The 22,435-nt window shown below is 39.9% G+C and overlaps 1 protein-coding gene across 8 annotated transcripts; it reads right to left on the minus strand.

Annotated features, from left to right (window-relative positions):
- Positions 1–4,642: 4,642 nt before the first annotated feature.
- On the minus strand, positions 4,643–22,435 carry arl13b (ADP-ribosylation factor-like 13b). 8 transcript variants are annotated; one of them, XM_067582911.1, is made up of 12 exons: positions 21,881–22,435; positions 19,442–19,512; positions 19,011–19,260; positions 18,299–18,404; positions 17,879–18,081; positions 17,653–17,767; positions 17,355–17,514; positions 16,596–16,718; positions 16,355–16,423; positions 9,902–15,896; positions 9,340–9,467; positions 4,643–7,709 (listed from the first exon to the last, which is right to left on the minus strand). In XM_067582911.1, exons 1-10 carry the CDS (start codon positions 21,937–21,939, stop codon positions 15,736–15,738), a joined length of 1,317 nt encoding a protein of 438 aa, XP_067439012.1. In that variant the 5' UTR covers positions 21,940–22,435; the 3' UTR covers positions 4,643–7,709; positions 9,340–9,467; positions 9,902–15,735. The 8 variants fall into 8 exon arrangements, with proteins under 8 accessions (XP_067439012.1, XP_067439014.1, XP_067439016.1 ...); XM_067582913.1 differs by having other exon boundaries at positions 9,340–9,509; XM_067582915.1 differs by having other exon boundaries at positions 9,902–15,631; positions 21,881–22,434.

The raw sequence follows: 22,435 nt of genomic DNA on the forward strand, positions 1-22,435 counted from the left end.
TTACCCTATCATTTCTTTTCCTTTTCTTTACAACCTCCTTTCTGCTGCTGTTAATAAATCCAATTTTCAAGATCTTAAGGTGACTCAGTGTGTCTGTGAGTTTGGGAAACCAGATATGAAAAGGGTGTCTTTAATGCATCTTGTTAGATGTCTTTCCTTTACAGTAGCCTATATATAGGTGCTGTAATTGCTACACTTGTGGCGTAAATAACCTTTTCAGTGCAGGATTAAACATATATGTCATACATGGAACAGTGATGAGATGATTACTGGGGCAACCACCTGAACCTGAACTGTATTAATGCTGTCGGGTGGCAGGAGAAAGACAAGGTCACTCTGAAAGTGTACAGACTAACTCTTAAAAACATACAACTCCCCTTTGGGCAGAAACACTCTCCACCTCTGTGTCTGATTTACCCCACGGGGAGCAATCACTCCTCAGTACCCTCACTACCTTTCTAGACAGTCGCTTTCCTCTGCCTATCAACGTCAGCGCTGCACTTCTCTTGGTTTCGCTTATTTTTAATTTGTCTTGTTGCTTTGATTTGACAGCGATTCTCTGCCTTCATCTGCTCTCAGCGTCAGAGAGTCATCCACCACCCACACGCATTCATCATGCGAAATAATGATTTCCTATCTCTGCTTGAATGTACAATCCAAGTAGTATAGTACGCCATGCTGAAAATGTGTGACTTTGTATTAGATATACCCTTTTTTTGGCTTCATTCTTGCCACATTCAGATTTCTGGCAGTGAAGTTGAGGATTGTAGGGCCATTACTTTAGTACTTTAACTACATTTTACTGCTAATACTTATGTACTTTTACTTAAGTAGGATTTTTCATGCAGGACATTTACTTGTAATGAAGTATTGCATTGTAGTAATAGTAATACATTGCTGTATTGGTACTTTTACTTAAGTAAAGCATCTGAATATTTTTTCCACCACTGAAGAGAGAAGTATCACCCAACTCTGCGGTCCCCCTCAGCCCTAAGGAGCATTTTAGTTTTTTTAGTTAATTATTTTGGGTTTTATGGTCTATAACTTCACTATTATGGTTCAGTCTCACCGCCAGCTTTAACCTTTTAGCAGCAAAAGAAAAAGCTCTGATAATAAACCCATTGACACTCCATATGCTACACCAAACAGCAAAAAGAGACAGTTACAGACTAAATAAAAACAAAATAAGCAGTGTTACCTATTTACACAAACGGCTAACCTGAGCAGGTTAGCTGTATCAACTGTAAAACTGCAAAATTAATTAATATTGCATTAAAGAGCATCAAGATTATTCTTAGTAGTACTAGTAGTAGTAGCAGTAGTAGTAATAGTAGTAGTAGTGGGACTAGTATCATAATTACGATGCTTTTTTTGTTACTGACGACTGAAAGTGATTTTCAAAAAGCCCCTTCTTTGTTTGGGAATCCAATCAAAGTATAATTAAATGGTGATTAAAAAAACATTAGAATGGGCTCATGTTGCAACATGTTAAAACAAAAGAAGAAAAGTCATTCAAAACCACAGTTTCACAAGTGCACTTAAAATACAATCCTTTAAAATACATTAACGAACGGGTTCACAATTTTTCAAGTTGAAAAATTGAAAGACAGTCAGGTGCCCAAATAAACACTGACACATGTTCTACTTGCTGTAATCATTCCTCCTGTTCATACTGACCATTAGAAGATCCCTTCATAATGCATTTACAATGTAAGTGATGGGGAACAAAATCCACAGTCCTCCTTCTGTGCAATAAATGTATTTAAAGGTTTATCCGAAGCTAATATGAAGCTTCAGCCTTTCAAATGAGTCAAATCAAGTAGATATCTTTCAAAATTACAGTCTTTTTAGTACCAAAGTTCCTCTCTTTGTTACTTTACTTCCACCACAGCTAAACAGTGTCCGAGGAAACACAAAGAGGGAATTTGATGCTAAAAATACTGTAAATGTGGCAGATATCCACTTGATATGACTAACTCAGACTGCTGAAGCCTCATATAAGCTTCACATCAACTTTAAATGGATTTTGCACTGAATGCCTGTGCGGACACATTGTGGATTTTGGCCTCCATCACTTAAATTGAAAGCACATTTGAAGGAGATCTTTTAATAGCCAGTATGAACAGGAGGAATGATTACAGCAGAGAAAACCTCTTTCATTGTTCATATGGGCATCTGACTGTTGTTTTAAGACACACTTGTGTCACACAAAATGTTTAAAATGCGTTCACTGACTCAGGTGATACTGAGGCAGAGTTTATTAGATGGTGTTGGAGCTAAAAGCAGAAATCTTGTTGCAGAACATAGATCAGAAAAGATCAGAAATACAGAGCAGAGCCTAATCATGGAGGGCTTTCAAAGTAATCAAAAGAATCTGAAACTGAATTAAATGGTGAGGGGTTAAATATCATTAACTTCATCTCATCACTCTGTACTTCATCAGGAGTCTAAATCTGGCTTCCTGTCTCTCTCTCCTGTGTGCTCTTGAGCAAAGCAGAAATATCTTTAAACAACAACATTGCCTCACCGAGCCCACAGAGGACTGACATCAGAGTGTTTTAGGTACCTGACAGCTCCCTAATGATTTCTTCTGGCTTTCCTATCCTCCACTGTCTGCTGGCAAGTAATTATGGCCCAACTCAGCACAGATCAGTCTTTCAATGGGAACGGCATCGTCTGTCTGCCTATGTGTGTGTAGGTGTGTGTCAAAACCACACTTCAGATTAATCTCAATTGTGTGCATGCTTGCACATTAAGTGGCAAGTTGGAGAGAGATGAAAACACACACACACACACACACACCATAGAAATTCAAAAATAGAGAGAAGTCAAATCAGGATAATCCATATAGCAGACTCATATTTGTGATTTTTATTAATTTGCATGACAGTAAATTACATTTAATAAAGCATAAACTATTAAAGAGTCATCAGATATAATAATACATGAAAAAATCACTTTACTTTGCTGTCAATTTTGGCCAAATCATGTCATCCAGAAGCTCTACTCAGCCTTTTTCAGACCTGAAATTACTTCCTTTACTTTACTCAGCATTTCTCCATCCTGTTACCTGATTTGCACCTCAGTCATTCAGTAGTGCTGACACATCGACACTTGAAATACACAAACCCACCATCTGACTATCATACACAAACACAACATGCGACGGTGTTTATTCACCTCTCTTTAATGTCCTTGACCTTTAAGCAGACTGCACCATCCTCTCTAATCAGGAGATGAGAGAGATCAGGTGCTCTGCTGGGTGTATTAAAGCCTCATTTCCACGTGGGGGGAGTCCAGTGCATATTGATGCACCCACAGCTGTGTTTTAATTAAACCTGTGTGGGGTTGACGACCTGTTGAGCTTTGATATTAAATGCAGAGATGCAATGGCAAACTTCTCAGATTACCCTCATTTGCCAAATGCCAAATGCAGTATAAAGCTATTTCTTGAAAGCTCTGGCAATTATTTAGGAAATAAAATTAAAATTTACATCACAGTTGGTGGGGTCATAGTTAACTCACTGTTTCACTTCCACCTAAATAAAGGCTTAAATTTCAAACCTCTGTTTCCTAAAAACAGGCAGACCTGGCAAGAGATGTTTGATTAAAGATATTCCTGATAAAAAAAAAACAACACATTTTAAATATACCAAGAAAAGTCTTCTGCACATTCTCATCCACTCACACTCATGACTCAACCAATGTACTTCTCTCCAAGTGACATTTTCACTATCAAGAGGCAGATGGAGAGGTCAAAGGGTCAAAGTCAGCTCTTAATGGCTAGAAGGAGGGCTACCAACCACAGACTGCTCAATAACCTTCCCAGAGCCTCTCAACCTTTAGCTCCATCATGTTTTTCTTCTTGACAACAGCCTCATAAAACCAGCTGAAATCTCATTACTTTTTCAGTTCTTTCAGTACAGTTTTCATTATGGGATATTTGTCTGGGAAGCATCTACAAACGCCTCCTCATCTCTACAGAACTTTGAGTCTTTCAGCTCATTGTTTTGATTTTATGGCCTTCAACTAACCAACTACTTGGCGGCTATTTTTGCCAAAAAAGCTCTAAAACCAACTGTACACCACCTGTCTAGCAATAAACAGCAGAAAGGCAAAGTTAGTGACTAGCTAGTAAACTTTGTGCAGCATTTAGCAGCTAAAGAATCAGATATTTCTCTCAGGAGTTGGTGGAGACCAAAAACAGAGCTAAGAAAGATAGTAACTACTCAGCAGGAGGCCAGAAACACAAAAATATTGTGTTCATAGCTTGTTTCTGCAGCCCAATTTGGCAAATATCAGCTAATGCAGGTTTAAATGATCTAATTAAGCATGATTTTGCATTTTCATGGCATTTTCCTGTCCTAAAACGTTCAGTTTGAGTGAATATTTTTCCGATTGAAAACCCGAAGCAAAGCTGTGTGTTCATTCAATCAGTTGGAGGAAGGATTCATGTCGACATTTCAACACAGGAGGCCACTTTTCAATCATCTGACGGTCGGATTTAGTCTTGTGTTAGACTGCACTGATTGATGTTGCTTCAATGAAAGAGCTGGCGTGCTCAACTCACAGTCTTTAGAGTGTAGTGGGTGCCGACTCAGAAATCACAAAAATAACAAATGAAGTCATCAGCACTCACAAATAAGTGTATGTCACTTTTTTAATGATGCACAGCAGCAAAAAAAAACATGTTTCAGCCCTAGGCTTTCCTCAGTGTTACTGAAACATTAGTCAGTGTGACCCCTATCAAACAGCAGCCAGGAACCTGCTGGTGATTACAACCAGCTGATACAAATCATTCAAACAGGCACAAACAGATATAAATCATCAAAAAAACAGCACTAATAATAAGAAAAATAAGAAAATTCCAAGCAATTTAAGTCATCAGAGGAGATATATCACAATATGTGATTGCATAGTGACTTGAATTGAATTTACACACTAATGATAAAAATTGCATGTATGTGGGTCTACATATGTAACCTCACTATGTGCAGAATCTCCATAAAAAATAGCCTACAAATGCATGTACAAAAATACAAATCATCGTCAAGAGATAAATATAAGTAAGAAACAGCCAGATGAGTCATAGATCTATGCACTATATCACATATGTGATTGTAAAAGACAGGTAAATGACTTCTAGATTTACACACAAACAATAAAAAATGTATGTATGTATATATGAAGACCAATCATGTGCAAAACCTCCATAGAATATATACAAATGCGTATATATCAATAATACACATATTCATAAGAAACAAGACAACAGCAATTCTTTGTTTAAACCTCTAGGATACTTGCTTTGTAAGTAGTGAATCTAATATGTCTCTCTTTGGAGATGTTTCCTCTTCCTTTCACCTTCCCTCAACAGTGGCCTTACAATCTCGATACCCATGAAGTGTAGACCTGCAGAATTAAAGTGTCTGGCAACAGGAAATCTCTCATCTCATCTCTCTGCATCATTAAAAAAGTGATATACACTTATTTGTGAGTGCTGACAACTTCATTTGTTATTTTACTGATTGATGTTGCCTCTAGCTGAAGAAAATGCTTCTTTTCCAGACTATAATAAGCAAAGATAAATTTCAACTCTATCAGGATAATAATGCTGTTCAAAACACTTGTTCAGGCATTCTGCAACATTTCTTGCTCCCATATTGCTTCAGTGCTGGTCCTCGTGGTCCCTCGAGCTGCCCTCAGTGCGCCCTCACACCATCCTGTCACTCAAAGGCCGATGGCTCCATCGATGTCGCACTTTTCTGACAATCCTGTTTCGCCCTCAGCGTGGCGCCTCTCTATCCCAGCTCACATTTTTAGCCCCTGTTTTGCTGAGCCTGGCCAGATACCACAACCTTCCTCTGGTCCTTTTTTCACCTTTATCTCCTCTTGTCTCTTCCCCAAATTCCACTTGCCCATTATTTGCACCTTTTTCCTTTATATTCTCTATCACTCCTGCTGCGAACACCTCATTATCCCTTATCTGCCTCTCTTATTCTCTCTCCCATCTCTCATTGGCTTTTCCCCCCTAATCTCCTGCTTTTTACTGCCTTTCTGCATCTCCTTGTGCCATTTGCTAACCACCTTTTTTATTTTTTATTTTACTGAGCTCAGTCAAACCTCGCATTGTGTCCCTATCAAGTGTGCTAATACTAAATGCTAAGAGGACATTGTTGGAGACGAATTGACTAACAGCAGAGTGCATCTGACGCATTAGCCCATTGTTTTAGATGAGTACTTACTGCAGGCAATGAGACTATTGGATCAGGAATGATATTTTAATGTGACATTGAAATAGGTCCACCATTGGCACAGCAGAGTGCATTTGTAGAGAAGGGCACTAGATAGGAAGGGCTTCGGCTCAAGTGCTTTGCAGGGCGGTTTCTTCATTTACATTAACTGTATTCATCTTCACCAATAGGTGCAAATTGCTTTTGTGGAATCAAGCCTGAATCTCATGAGCCAGCACTTCTAAGCCTTCTAGTAGTTACAATATGGGACGTACCAGCTACTGCCAATTCTCCGTCAAAATCCCTATTAGCTTGTCAAGAAAAAAGAACACAGAATATCATTATTTTTTTTGTGTTGTTAAGTTATGGTATCTTTTAATTGGACATGATTGTTTTATCTTCTGGGGGTTTTGTGACAGAAGCTGAAGCAAGGACTGCCTCAGGGCTGCAACAGAGATTATTTCAGCTAACAGTTGTCAGTCGTTTAGTCAATAAAAATGAATAGAAAATTGTGACATCTTTAAACTGCCAAAACTCGAATATATTCAAATACTATTATATAAGACAGAGAAATGCAGCAAATCTCAACGTTTTTGAGAAGCCAGAGAAATGACCTAAAGGATTAATTGATTTTCTGATTAACTGACTTATTGCTTCACCACTAGACTGCACAGTTCTCTAACAAATCTACTTAAATTTCCTGGTTTACTCACACTCATTAGTGGTAGAGGTTTATAGGCGCTGCCCTCAGTAGCAACACGCAATCACACAGTAAGCAGGTGATAATGTTTCCAAAGGGACTACACAGCGAAATGGAAGCACCACAATAAAAAGGATTGACTTTGAAGCTACTAAATTACCATTGAAAACACTACATAAAAGCTGGGTCATATTCAATTGCAATTAGCTGCATTTGTCAGCTGTAAAGGAGGTCTAGGTATCAGTGCTTTGTGTGTTCACAGAAATAGACAACTAGCATCTGTGCCTCAAATTCACCCTCCCCAGAATTGATTACAGCAGAAATGATCTACCGGTCATTTAAATCCCATCTGGAGCATCGTCCCTGTATTTTAAAGTACATCTTTGAGGTAGATCTTTCCACTGGAAGGGCTGCTTGTCCTTCTGCTACAACACCCTGCAACGATCATTAATATTAATCCCGTCCAAATGGGGCTACACAACCTGTGACGAACATGGACAGATTACCAAATGGGCCCAGCAGGCACAGACCCAAGGGCCACAGGAGTCAGGGGGTCCTTAATGCCAAAGCTCCTGTTTGAATTTACTTATATTAACATTTTTTGTTGCAAAAAGATGGGTCCTGTAGGTAGGGATGTGCAAATCCCACTTCAGTTGATGGTCTCCTAAAATATTCTGCGCAGTATTCTGTAGTGGTTTGAATCTTCTGTAGCAGGAATCTCTTGAAAGGTCATGGTCCCGTAATCTGTCCGTGGTGACGAGGGGTCGCAGACGTTGCTTTGCATAAATGGAAAAAAAGTTGAGAGAGAAAAAGAGTTCACAAAGGCAGCCTTCTGAATAAAATACTGTTGTAGTAATACTTGCAATTTTAGTTACTTGAAAGTCAAAGTCCTTTCCTAACATTACAAAGAACAAATACTTGACCCCCGCGCTCCCCTGCTGGCAGCATCTCTGCATGTAACAGCATTAAATGTACATTTAAACAGTTTATGTGTGCATTTAGCAGCTGCTTGCTGGAGCTCGGTCAAAATTTGCCCATCACGTTCGTCAACTTTTCCCCTTTTCTACGCTGTTTAGTTACATAATGAGCCATTACACGGGTTCCATTAAAGCATGAAAGCATGCTGCTCTTTGGTTAAACCGCCCTCCAGCTCTGGGCTGAATACAGTAGATTTAACCTCTCCTGAGCTACATTTTGCTCCTTTATTGTCAGCAGGTTTAGGTCAGACACTTAGTCAGCCCTGGAAACACCCTAAAAGACATCATTGAGCCCAGATGAATAGCAAGACTCACAGTTGCTAATAGTGTCCATGTATCCTCAACTCTGTTGTCTGTGCTATTTATGTTGCACAGTGATTACTGGAGCTGCATTGCCCTCTGCAGGCAATAACAAATGACCGCAGAGGGTAAACACACACACACAGGAGCAGAGATTCACCAAACAGCACTGTAAACTCCCTGCAGACTCAACCTACTGCAGCGTAACCCCCTCCAGCGTGCAAGCACACTCAATTACTTATTACCTTTTCTATCCAGTCTTAAAGACAGATGCACAAACCACAAGCTAGAACATAACTTGTTCATTATTTGCTCTTTATTTAACCCTCAGGGTTTTATGACAGGTTGTCTACACGCAGCTCACCATGGGCGTCTTTTAAACACTGCATAATAGAGATCTACCTCTGATTGCTCTAAATGACACAAATATAAGAGAACAGAGTGTTCAGTTCTGGCCTGACGCTAGATCAAAGGCACAGGAGTTTGTCTAGCGATGACTTTATCATCATAATGTGTCCTAACTCTGCCTCCTCATGCATGTCCTCCTTTAACGTATGCCTTATTTGTCTTCTTCACTGTCTTCTTTTAGTGCCACAGGAAGGGAGATGGAGCTTCCTGCAGTGACCGGCTGCCTGCAGCGAGCATTGTTGCTGCATTTAAAGAGAGATGGTGAAAGATAAATGATAAGACGGCAATAGGAACGTAGTATCAAAACAGCTTTGGGATCCAATTTGAGACAGATGCCGGGGAGATATTTAGGACTGAACTTGTCAAAATGATGCGGTTGACAGCCAGGTAGGAGTTTTCACATTAGTACATGTACATTTCCCAAAATACTGCGCATTGTTTAAAGAATTAAAAAGTATTAAAAACATGGTCACATGTTTGCGCTCTATCATCCGCCCACATGTGTCCTTGAGTGAGACACTGAACGCCTTTCTGCTTATTTATTATAATCTGCTGTAGGCTATATGAGTTTTAGTCCAACTCATTCAAGGTGTGATAGGCAGCTTTGTGGTTACTTAATATTTTCACTCCCACCCCCCTGAATTCCAAATAATAAAAAGCAAATCTAGTATAGATCAGATTGTATTGAGTATCCAGGGACAGGAGCATTTCAGCATCTTACCTGAGTGGTATATCCAGGCGTTGTCTGCATGATAGCGCTTGCTGAGAGCTCTCAGGTAGGTGTTGTGGCACAAGAGAACATCCGTCTGTTTTTTTGATCTGCTGCCAACTCGCTTGGAAGACCATAAACTTGAAGAGTCAGGACAAAACTTGGAGATGTAAGACATCCTGCTGTTGGTCAAAAATTGATGACATTGCAGAGGCAAGCGAGTCCGTGAACTGTGCTTGACTACACTTAATAACCTCTGTGACTTTCATTGACTTTTTTATATTTCTATTGAATTATATATGAAGTACAAGCGGGCAGATGAGGGAGTTACCAAGCACTGATACTCATTTTCTATGTTTCATTCAGAACAATTAAGTCTTTCAGGGGGAAGAAAAGCTTACTGTGATTTACTGTGATTATTTGGCCTCTCTGCACCCTTATAAGCTAATGTTTTGCTACCTATATTGCACAGTGGCAGTGTATTCCCCAACAGTGCCAAGAAAATAGTAGCAGTCTTACTAATTTATCAAAGAAGACAACAGCAACGTGCAGCCAAGTACAACTTTGCACTTACATTAATTTTTCTTGGGAGGTCCCACTCCCCTCCAGCTCTAATTGCTCTGTGGCTGAAGTTGGCGAGGTAAAGTATACCGAGGTGAAAAACAGTCTGAGCTATTATGCAATTGAAGAAAATACTGCAATGAAGTCGATTACATGGTGAAATAATGCAAAGAAAGACATTCGTGATGGATGAGTGGAGAAGTTTCCTATTGGTCATCAAGCAAAACAAAGAGAAGGCATTGACTCACCTCAACAGGTGGGTTAATTGGTCTAAACCAACTCATCAGGCTCAATAGGGGAGCTCAAAACTCGATTTATTAGTTAATAATGTTGTTTCTGTTATAAACACTGAGCTATTAAATAATAATCCCAATTCACTGTCTGCCAGACAAATGTAAATTACGCTTTATTGTCATATTTTGACCTCATTTTTGACCTTTTGTCATGCACAGTTTTAAATATTTTGTTGTAATGGATAAAATCCTTATAGATTATAAGGCAGGAGTAATTGTATATTTTTAATACTGCAGAAAAATACCATTAAAAGCTTTCCAATTGCCTATTTGTTCATACTGAAATGTAAATCTTTAAAAGCAGGTTACAAATATATATATAGTTTCATTTTTAAAAAAAGTCTCAGTGGTGCATTTGTTGGGGACTATTTTCAGCAGCGAATTGATACACATTTGGTGCTTTAGTGAGTATTTCCCAGTTTTTTTGGCTTTAGCAACACACAGAATACTTGTTAGTAGGTTTAATGAATTGTTGGTTAGGGTCTTTTCATGGGATTTGTTGATACTTATACACACACATTTAGAATTAATGTCTTGAACTGATAAATTATAGTTCTGTTATTGTCTTTGGTTTCTAATGCAATTACACCTGTCAACCACCTTGAAATGTCCCGCTAATAATGTGATAGTAGCACTCACATCTTAAGAATGTCTTGGCATGAGTTACTGTGCATGTGAGACTTCAGACTCCTCCAGCATGTGTACAGTATATCCAGCACTTCCCAACTTGTTCAGGAAGTCAAGAGTCAATGAGCAGTGAACTGAACAATTCCCTCACCGCTAGCAGCAATATTACCTGGTGTTATTAACACTGCTGTATAAGAGAGAGGGCAGCACCAGAGGGTTATGTGTGACCAAATCCAATATGCTGCATTTTCAGTCAACACTTTCAGATGAATGGTGGCCCTACTGGCAACAGCACAACTGCCCGAAAAAAAATTTCATCTCAGTTCACGGCCCTTTTGCTGCTCTCTGTATCCAAGTGATTTAACACAACAGTGATTCAACCTATTCCCTGCTCATGAAAGCTTTTATGTTTGCTGTTTTAAACGCTCGCTGCCCAGCGCTGTAGGTCATCCCCGAGAAAAATGCTCTGGTGTGCAGGAAGTGATGCGTTTTATGTATCCAGCAGCAGCAGCAGTTTTATTCAGAATAAACAGAAGAATAAAAGAAAAAAATGGTGGCGCTCTGGACCAGATGTCTCAATGATTTTTAAATAAAAACCTAAAAAAAATGATTTCTTACAGCTTATAGGATAAACTTGATGTCTGAATTTAATGCTTACATACTGCCATTTGATAGCAGAACATTTCTATCTATCTATCTATACGCCAACATTTGCACAATACAGACATCCACTGTAGAGGAGGAAGAGACACCAATTTCTCCAGACTAAATCTTCAATGACTAAATCCTCAATAGACCAAATTGCAATATAACCTCATTTTGGGATCCTGCAGCTTTTGCAAACTTGAGGCTTTTTTGTAATTTGAACATAAAAACTTCTTCTCTCCTTAACTTAAAACTTTCTGGGGTTTGCTGAGAGCCATTCTGGGTTATCTTAGAAAATCTGTAAAAGCAGATGCAGATATTTTTTGGGGGGCTGAGGGTGAGGGGGAGTAAATTACAACACTTCATCACAAAATCGCTCCTGGACCGCACTGGACATCACAGATTGATGATATCAAAGAGCGCGAGCATAATGAGGGGGGATGGATGGTTGGAAGCACCTGCTTAAGGGCAGCGGTGCATCTGCTGTCCTCGTCTTGCAGGACACGGCGTCATTACAGGAGGATTTCAACTCCTGCGTCATGACATCACTCACTTAAATGAAGCTTGTCTGTGTGTATCGACAACGGGGAGAACAGTAATGAGACAGCACATTACTGCAATGTTCTGGGTGCGGGGCCTGTAGACGCTGCTAACAGATGTTTGACAGAGTCTAAATGAGGATACGCAACAGCCAAAAACAAACCAGATTGCTGAAGCCTTTGTTCCAAATTGTGCTGTATATGTGTAAAAAAAGATCCAGGCTTCTTGTTACATCAGCTTTTCTCTCCTGTGTCTGAATAAAGAGCAAAAGATGAAGCCAGCCCACTCTCATCAGCACATGTGTAATTACTTTGTCAACAAGGGATTTAAATTGCCTACATTCCTTTAAAGAACTGCTTGCTTTCCATTTTGTGTTATCCATCATCAGCTGGGTGCAGGCTTCACTTTTTTGTGTGTAGCTCATTTTCAGATGAAGCCTCGCTTGTTTTATGATACAGCCTAATTCCACGTTGAAAAATGTCTCGCCCTTGGCCGGTTTAATTTGTATTAGTGACAGATCACAACTGCGCTGTGTGAGCAGACACCGGGCCGTGTGTTTTATAACTGTAATGAGTTCATTCAGTTCGTTGCAATCTGAAACAGTGAGTCAGGCTATATATAAAGTGACCTGTGTGTTTTCTAGGTCGAGTGGAAAAATCTGAATCTTATCTGTCAAACACGCAAAACATCATCTCGCAGTAAATGTTATGATAGTTTGATCTCAGTTGGATTCACCTGTCACAATGATGACAGCTCAGGTTATACAGCTTGATTGTCTCAGGTTGCAAGTAGAATTGTTTTTCTAATATTATCAGTTTAACAGTCGTTAACTACACTAAAAATGAATAGAAACAGTTTAAACACCATGTCATGCAATTTTTCTTCCTGGGTATCAAGTGTTATTTCTTGATTGTATCTAAAAAGTGTAAAAAATGGCTATTATTCCCTTCAAACTTTGCTTTTGTGACCTGGACAATGATAAAGCAATAGGAAAACGGGCAAATTTGCACATTTTCATTCACATAAAGTCAGAAAAAACAACTTATGAATCAAAATTAACATGTATGTATACTACAGTTATACAAGTGACCACAAAAGGTTTAGATGCGAGTAGTTTTTCAAGATTTATAATTATGTAACCCTAATCCTAACCCTGTAAATCACTTCCACAAATCTGCCCCCAAATACAGTCATCATCATCATATCCAGTGATTCATGTTGTTTTTTCTAACTTTATGTGAATGAAAATGTGCAAATTGGCCCGTTTTCTTATTGGAAATAGGTCAAAGTTTGAAGGGAATAACAGCAATTTTCTACACTTTTTAGGCATGAGTAATGGCTAAATGAAGTACTCCTTCATTAAGCCAAAAATTCATCAATTTGTCCATCAACTTGAAAAGACAGAACCCAAACTCTTTAAAACACCTTAATTCATACGTTAAATTGCCTTCATTTTCCATTTAAGGTGGTTTTATGGGGTAAAAAAACCCTTAATTAGAAAATTGGATGCAAATAATGCATTAAAAATACCTTAATTTAGTTCAATCCATTAATAAAAACCTTAATTTCATCATTATTAATGTGTAAAAATTAATGGATTTGGGGTCATAGTGAATACTTGAATGGACTGAATACATATTTTAGGCTGATTGTATCCGACATGCCCAGCAGAGTTGCAAAAAGTTATTGTTGCTGAGCTATGATTGGACAATAGCTGTTTGTGGGTTTAGCGAACCATCCAGTGACAATGTTAAGTTGCAACTTTAACTGTAGTTCTTATATTATAAAACCTGATTACGATAAAGTAACTTTTAAAGTCATTACCTGAAGAAGTGATTCAAGCAATCAAGCAGTGACAAACACATTTGTGAAGTAGCAGCTGGATGATGAACCAACTGATGTTCACGTCGAGCCAAAAATGAAACACAACAAACAATTTCCAATCTAGCGGCAGCTGCAAAGAGAGAGACGAGCACAAATCGATTCTAATCAGTTAAGAATATATTTAAAACATCTTTAATTGTGCGGTTATAAAATTCAAACTGCGTAGAAAAAATATCTTTTCAAACATCTAGCTCATTAACAAGAGAGTGAGTGTTGTACTATATATATGAGATATAATAATGCGGTTTTAAAGTGATATTTCACTCTCTAACTTGTGCTACACATTATTCTCATGTGTTCTGACCCAATATGGGCTCTTCCAGGTGTAAGTAATACTTTCTCCTCCCTCATTATCCCACTGCAAACTCTTCCAACACACAAAAACTTAACTGGGGCAATGGAGTGGTTCCAAGTTAGTGTTTTTTTTTTTTTCTTTTCTGATTTGTGTTTGTGCTTTTTGAGATGTAATTTTAGCTATTTTCAAAGTGGGGAAATGGTTGCAGGAGACGAGCCAGGAAAGCTGGAACAACAACAGTGCTGGCTCGCACCTCGGGGGCCACCTGAGAGGCAGCGAGTCTGAGGCTGATTCTTCCCTCGAGAGAAATATCACTTTAAAAACAGATACACAGTGTAAACAGCAGAACGCGTACAAAATCTGTAGCCCTGTAGACAAATAAAGACAAATATATTTTCATACGTTTACATTTTAAAACAATAAATAAAGATCCTTTATGACGCTGTGTGATAAAGGACACACATTGTTCCCTATTACAGTTTTTAAAAAAATCTCTTTTTTTTTCTTTTCATGGGCATAAAACCTTTACAGTATTTAAGTGAAATGTCAAGACATAGCATTAGTAAAACTGACCAATTAACAACCATGATGTAGTGTTTTTCATGTGCGCCCACACTTCACCTGTTTCACCTGTGAGGACAATTCAAGCTATGACTCACTGCTGCTGTAAAAAAACAGGAAAAATGTTTCCCCACTTTAAAAAAAAAAAGAAAAAAAAAAAGATCAAATTTAAAGCACTCAGCTGTGAAAAGCCACTTAAGAGCTCTACCTCTTCATCCATATCCCGATATCGATATATCAATGTTCACTGTCTGCATTACACCTTTGTTTACACTACAAAACTGAAGGTGCAAAAGCAAACGTGTCATTTTTAATGGCGGCGTGTGTACAAATCCATTATTCAGTAACAGACACAGACACAGAAGGTTATCATATACTGAACATATTTACATTCTTTGTCAATTAAAAGCATTTCAGTTGGACACAACTGACTAACACTGATATTAACAAAAAAATATATATAAAGTTTCAGCCTACAGTAGCGGAAAGAGTTCAGCACCAAATGTGCTTGTGTCAAGTGAAGACAGAACCTGACGGGCAGGTTCTACGTTTCACACTGAATTGCTGTGAAACCAGACAGTATTACGGCCTCTGAGCAGGACTTCGTTTCCCATGTCGCTCCTCTTGTCACCACGCTCGCAGGCTGCCGCATCCAACCCCCCCCCTCCTCCTCCTCCTCCTCCTCCTCCTCGGGTTCGGCTGCGGTGTGTCTGTGTGTTTGGTTGGTCTACACACCGCTCGCTTGAGACAGAAAGCAAACAAAAAAACAAAAAAAAAAAAGGGGAGAGCCGTGATTGGAGGGCCTCGATCAGTAAATTAGGTTAAAAAATGACGTCGTGAGTGTCGCCGTTAGGCCGCGGCCTATTCGCGAGAGGCGGGAGAGGCTTCTTGTAAAACTCTGCGGAAGGGGAGGAGGGGGAAAAAAAGGTTCGACTGAGTTAGTAAACTACATCCACTACATCCAGTCCTGTAATTTAAAAAAATATATATAAAACTGTCAATTTATGTGTGACTTAAAGCAACAAGAGAGAGACGTGGAAGGCGTGGAAAGATGCTGCGCAGAGGTAGATGGGAGAAAAATGTGGATGAATACACAGACAAGCCTTTGAGCTGGATTAAGACATCTGCCACCATGAAGGATCCACACACATTCAAACACATGCCTGGTGAAAAAAAAAAAAAAAGTGGGAGAAGGAAACAAACAGTGATGTGATACTAATTAACAGTCAACACACATCTTGAGGCAGATAGAGTTCAGTGTTTTCGCTCTGCTGCAACACCAACCGCGCTGAGAAATGTACCATTACTGCTGTGTGGAACAAACAAGCCCACATGAATTCACTCTTACAAACAACTTTTTTTTTTTTAATTTTATAATAAAGTTTCCAATTAAAACGTTTTAACGGCAACATGTGCCAGAGCCAAAAGCATTACTGTAAAGAGGAAACACTGAGTCACTGCCATGACGGTTAGAGAACGAGTTAATCCACACTTAAGCCCGAGTTAGTGAGAATGTGAGCGGCTGATTTTGGCTACACGACAAAAGGAAGTTAACACATGAAATTAGATGGTAGTCGACGGTGAGGGATGAAGAATAATTGGACGTTAGACGCGGCTTTACCGGAATGTTTCGAGTCCCCGAGTGGCTCTAGTTTTGGCAGCCTAGAAACTTTGGGTGTGGCCCATCCGACTACAAAAAAGAAAAACATAGAAAAGACATTTGTTAAGACAGAATCCTGAAAAAGAAAGTGATACTGAGGCTGCCTCTTCGTCGGCAGGTGAATCTGTCCACTTGGCACAATTAAAGCGAGCTCGTGTAAAAACAACATATGAAAACAGCCCATGATGATGCGCGGACTGACCTGGAAGGGGTGGCGGGGTGGGGCTCTCTGCCGGCGCGTCCTCTGCCCTCAGTGGGTCGACCCGGTGCTTCCTCTTCAGGTGCAGCTTCCTCGTCTTCTTCTTGCTTTGCTCGCCTGTCGTACCTGTAACGTACAGAGACGTTTTGAGCATACGTTTCCCGAAATAAGCCTTCAGTCATGGATAGTCAACACCGGACTTGAGCTGGTTTCAGCTGTTCAACTGCCATCTTTTTATCCCTTTAATTTACCACGTAATCATCTTCTTAGTGTGTAATCATCTGTATCAGATATTCTCAGAGCTTGGTGAGAGGAACACAGGATGAATATCAAGCAGTTAACTTGACTAGATGTCTCTTTAAAAATTTAAAATATCTCAAACAAATACTTGTTGCGGTCTCTGGGCATTTGTTTAATCACTTGCTTTCAAAGTGAAGCCAGATTCAATATCTCGCAAGCTCGGACTTTCTTCCCGTGGTGCGAAGCCGAACCACAAGATGCAAGAAAAGCCTCTTCAAAGGTGTCTGCTGCCCTCACATCTATACAGATCATCATTTTTATCTTTAATTTTTATATCGTTTTAAATAAACATGTTGGCACCAAGCAGATTTGATAAAACTACTGAACTATTTGCCAATCATTTGACAGCTATTCTGAGCCGTAACTTCAAAATTCTATTGACTTATAAACTAAACTAGAAATGTGGATATCTGGGGTGATTTTAAGGATCTTAATAACCACACAGGGTCCAAACACACTCACCTGAGCTGGTGTTCTCTGGCGTTTGTCTCGTGTCGTCCGGCTCCTCGTCGTTGTCCTCCTCGTCCTCCTCTTCCTCTTGATCGGCGTCTGCCTTCAGGCTGTTGGTCCTGCCCTCCTGGGGCTCTCTTTGCCTTTTCTTCTCCTTTTCTTTCTCCTCGTTCTGAGAGCGACATGAAGGACAAAAATCAAATCAAAACAGGACTTGAGGGAAGTTTGTAAAGTGCTGGTCTTTAACTAGCAAATGTGTTTAAAATGTACTTTAATTTCATCTCTGTGTCTGTAGACAGTAGTTACACACATCGGAGATGACGTTTCCGATTGGCTGGAAGGGGCTGGGCATGTTCTCGTCATCAGGATCCTCTTCCTGGATCTGCCTGCCCTCACGTTCTGCCTCTTCCCGCTCCTGCCTCTCTCTGCGGAAAGAACAAGACGTTAACCTTTCAGGATAATGATACACACCTAAGGATAAGTTGTTGCAATTTTTTACAGTCCTCGTGTCAAACTCCATCCTCCCGCGTCCTCACCTCTCCTCTCGTATCCGCCGCACTCTCTCCGCCCTCTCCTTCTTGTCCTGCTCCTCCTGAGCGTGCTGCTCGGCCGTGTCCTTCTGCACGCGCTCAGTAATGGCCTCGTAGTCTTTGGCAATGTTGCTGAGGAGCCAGTTCAGGCCCTTCTTGATGGACTTGTCAACCTTCTTGCCGTAGCCCAGGACTGCAGAGCACGGCTCCTGGGATAGGAATAGAAACCAAGAGAAGAAACAAACTTGATGTTGAGGTTTTGTTTCTCTTACGTCATCCCTGCGATGCAATCTCACACTGTCCTACAGTAAAGAAAAAAAAATAAGCCTTGCTGTTTTTTTTCTATACAAGCGTGAAGCTACAGTTAAACCAAATGCCCTTAATGTCACTCAACTGTCAGTCCACAACAGGTGCAGAAACACTTACGATCTGACAGAGACACTTGTTCTCGTTAACAAGCTTCTCTAACGACAGGTTCTCGATGATGTCTGCTTCAGCCAGCGCTCCCTCCTGGTCTTGTTTGTTGGCGAGCCTGACAGCAGAGAGGGAAAAAACGAGAGATGTTAGTTACTGCTGTTGTGAAATGAAATAAAAACAAGTGTCAAATGATTGTAATTTAAGCTGAATGAATAAAACTCTACAATCTCTTTTCCATGGATAGACTGGACTGGACTGGCTCCTGGATCAACTCACTCAGACTATGAGGGAGAAAATGTAGCTGCAAGGACAGTGATCATACTCAATCTTTGCAGTTATAGTGTCTGGAAATCTGATGGAAATTTTATGGAAATGTGACTCTGCCCTGACTGTAGATTGTTGATTGGAACACACTCTGCATACCTGGAAAAATACTTTAAACTCTCGGTGCCCTAACCTGCTTTGTGTTCTGATTACTGATTAAGCAGATGCATCCACAGATGCAGACATTAAATCAACCTTCAGTGCACATATTCAGCAGCAAATTGGACCAAGGACTCAGACTTTTAGGCTGGGCAATTTCTTTATTATCTCCTCATCTTTTACATTTTCCCCACTGTGTCTCACAGGGTCAAAGGTCGTTTTTTTCCCCCTACATTTTTAATACACTGTACAACTTCTTGATGCAGCATGTAAATGAAGATAAAGTACGATCACTCACACTAGCACTGGTTTGCCAGCGATGCGCGGGTGCTGGAGGACCTCGGCCATGGTCTCCCGTGTCTCTTGGATCCGCTGCACGTCGCTGGAGTCCACCACAAACACCACGCCGTGCGACTCCGAGTAGTAGTTCTTCCAGATGCCCCGGATTCTCTTCCCGCCACCCAGGTCGAAGATGGTCACCTCGAACTTGCCCTGCTTAAGGTCGACTTTGGAAAAACCCACTGTAGGAGCCACATCCTGGGGATTTTCTGAGGGACAGTATGACAAAAAAATAGCAAATATAAACTTTTGTTGCACAATTTGTTATGCTTCAACTTTTTTTAAAAAAATGTACAGTGATAAAAGATCAAATCAGGTGTTTTTAAGACAAGAAAAATGTGCAAAACACTGAACGTGCGTGTAAAAACATTGATAACAAACAGTCCTGACCTCCTTGGATTCCTCGTACTGTGGCGGTCTTCCCTGCATTATCCAGTCCCACCATCACTAGAGTCACTTTCCTGTATGATAAGAAAGTAAAAAAATGAATATCCATAAAACACTGCGCACGCACACATCCCTACTCATCGATAAGGTCCGGTCTTGTTCGGAACAGCTTCCTGTTAGGTAGGAAGTAGGACAAAGGGTGAAGCAGAGGTTGGTTTGAGTGTAACCTACAGTATCCGAGCTGAAGACGTGCCCTGGCATTATCGCTCGTGACGCATTTGGGGGCACGTAAGCCAATTAAGAATCTGAATGACCGACGCAATCAGAGTGTGACTGGAGTGAGTGAGTCAGCGATTGTCACGTGGTTGCAACCATTTAATTATATTTAAACTATTGATGTAGTTTAAAACTCAATATCAGTGCTGATCAAATATTATTTCAGACCAATTATCAAGTTGCTTTTCTATACTACTTTATACACATTTCTATTAAGCAAAACAGTAAAATTATTATAATCTTTATATTCTATTTTAATACATTCTCTATTACCAAACAACTTGCAGAAGTGAAATCTAATACTGACATTAGCCAGTATTCAAAAAACTTGTTTGTGTGTCTCTTGCAGAAACACAGTCATGGATGTAGACTCAGACAGACCTGCAGATATGTTTGCACACACCTGAGCAGCGAGCTGCAGTATGACGATCACAACAGTCACCACCAAGTTGTTAACATGACTCAGACATTTTACTAATTGCAGTTGTTATCATCTTACTAAATGTAAATGTGGATTTGCACCATTATTTGCTACACTTATGCTAAACCAGGGATTTTAATCACAATTTGAATACATTTATTCCTGATTATTCTGTCAAAAAATACGTGAAAACATTCAAGGTTTAACGCAGCTTTGCTCTCACATGCTCTCATTATAATCTTGAAGAGTTTGGAGCCACTTTATGACTGGATCCACTGTATCATTCTTCACCTTTCAAACCTTTCACAAGATGTTTATATTACAGTCATAACAGCATCTTGCAAATCTCCTGATATTAAATGTTCACACACAAACACAAAAAACAAAAGTACACAACCAAAACAAAGAGCAGAATTCACTGAAAACCTGCAAAAACCTAGAACCGGTTCCACTCAAGACACATAGCGTGCAGATAAACACGACCCACGTTTGTCTCCTGACTCCATACTTAACTTTTAAACTTGCGCCGAAATGACATCAAGCGCACAATCCATCTAACCGTCTTCTGGAGCCAACTGGCTTTCATCAGGGCAGGCCTCTTGACGTAAACCTCCAAAAAAAAGGTGAGACACTGACTGGCCCCCTGCCCGCTAACCCATAACCCCTCTGTCCTCAGCGTTACAAACCCCGCACAGCAACAGGCCAAAAGGAAAAGACCCGCTGAACAGACCTGGCTGTGGGATTAGGTGAGGATTTCTGCCTAAATCCAAAGGATCAGATGCCTCATAGGTACCACGTGGGTTAAGCACTCTGTTACATTTTACTGCTCTTTCTCCAGTCACTTAGGGCCTCTTAGGGCTAAAAAAAAATATTGAAAATAATAGTGGCTGGCTGATGACATGTTAATAAAAAGTACAGAATAGCAGAGGAACATTATTACTTCTGATCAAATATAAATGGCTGGAATAATAACTAGGGCTGCAACTAATGATTTTTTATAAATCAAATCAGTCTGCTGGTTATTTTCTCTATTAACTAATTGATTGTTTACTCATCACACTTTCCAAAAGCCCACAGAGATGTCTTCAAATGTCTAGTTTTGTTTGACCAACAGTCCAAAACCCAAAGATATTCACTTTACAATGAAATAAAACAGAAACAAGCAGCAAATCCTCAAATTGGAGAGGCTGGAACAAGAGAATATTTGGAGTTTTTGCTTGAAAATGTACTTAAAACGATTAAGCAATTATCAAAATAGCTGCCGATCATGTTTCTGTTAAGCGACTAATCGTTTCAGCTCTGATAATATCTGAACATGGGTAAAACAGCCCCATATAGTCCACTATATTCCATTATAAATCACGCACATTATAACACAAAAGGATCCTCATCATTAAAAGACAGAATGTTTGCAGTGACCTTTAAAAGAATCCAACAGTGCTTTCTCTGCATTTATTTGGCTGTGATGGGACAAGACAGCTAAAATAAGGGCCTATCATCTTTGTTGCTTAAATCATATAAAATAATATTTACTTGTCAAAATGTGAGCTGGTTTAAAATCTCTAAAACTATACCTGCTGTTTGAAGATACTTCCATCATTCTGTGTAAGAATGTGAAAGGATTATAATGAACTATCAGCTGAAAGCTCAACTTTGCAAAACTTGTGGCACAGATTTATTGGAGCTCTGAAAGATTTGACTGGGAATAATGACAGATTTGTGACTCAGTAGATCTCCTGACTTACCTTGCAGGCTCTCGCCAGCGTTTCAGCCAGTTACAGCAGTTCGCCATCAGGCTAAACATCGCAGTCCGAGTGGAGATGACTGCAATCAAGTGTTCATCTAGCCAGAAGCGTCTCACCACCTTCCAGCCCTGTTTAGTGTCGACAACTAGCCGATTGTACTAATAAACTAAGCTGCATAATGAGCAAACTCGTGACAGCATTGGCAGCTCTTCAATTGATTATTTAAGATGCTGTATTACGTTTTAGACAGACGTTATTTGAGATAACATCAATTTCCAAAAATACACAATACGTGTACCGTTATCTGAGGGTTGGGTTAGCGTATCCAGTTAGCTTAGCGATAACGGTGGCTTTGTTAACTCGTTTAGTTTTCAGCACACATGCTACACGTCAAGTTACCGTCCGAATAAAAGCTCTGCTCGCCATTGACTAAAATATGACCTTATAAATAAGCGATAATTGCTCACGAAGCATTAGCTACTTAGCTGGTTTATAGCTGTCCGCTTTGTTTACGCCGTCTTTTCTGCTGCTAGGCTGCGGACGTGCTGACGTCAT

This window comes from Thunnus thynnus, chromosome 24, assembly GCF_963924715.1.
Source record: "Thunnus thynnus chromosome 24, fThuThy2.1, whole genome shotgun sequence".
Lineage (NCBI taxonomy): Eukaryota > Metazoa > Chordata > Actinopteri > Scombriformes > Scombridae > Thunnus > Thunnus thynnus.

Coding starts and splice junctions, on each gene's coding strand:
- arl13b (XM_067582911.1), bottom strand. CDS start 21,939: ATGTTTAGCCTGATGGCGAACTGCTGTAACTGGCTGAAACGCTGGCGA. Junction 19,261..19,441: donor AGTACGAGGAATCCAAGGAG/GTCAGGACTGTT, acceptor ACTGTCCCTCAG/AAAATCCCCAGGATGTGGCT. Junction 16,424..16,595: donor CACCCCGCCACCCCTTCCAG/GTCAGTCCGCGC, acceptor TCTTTTTTGTAG/TCGGATGGGCCACACCCAAA.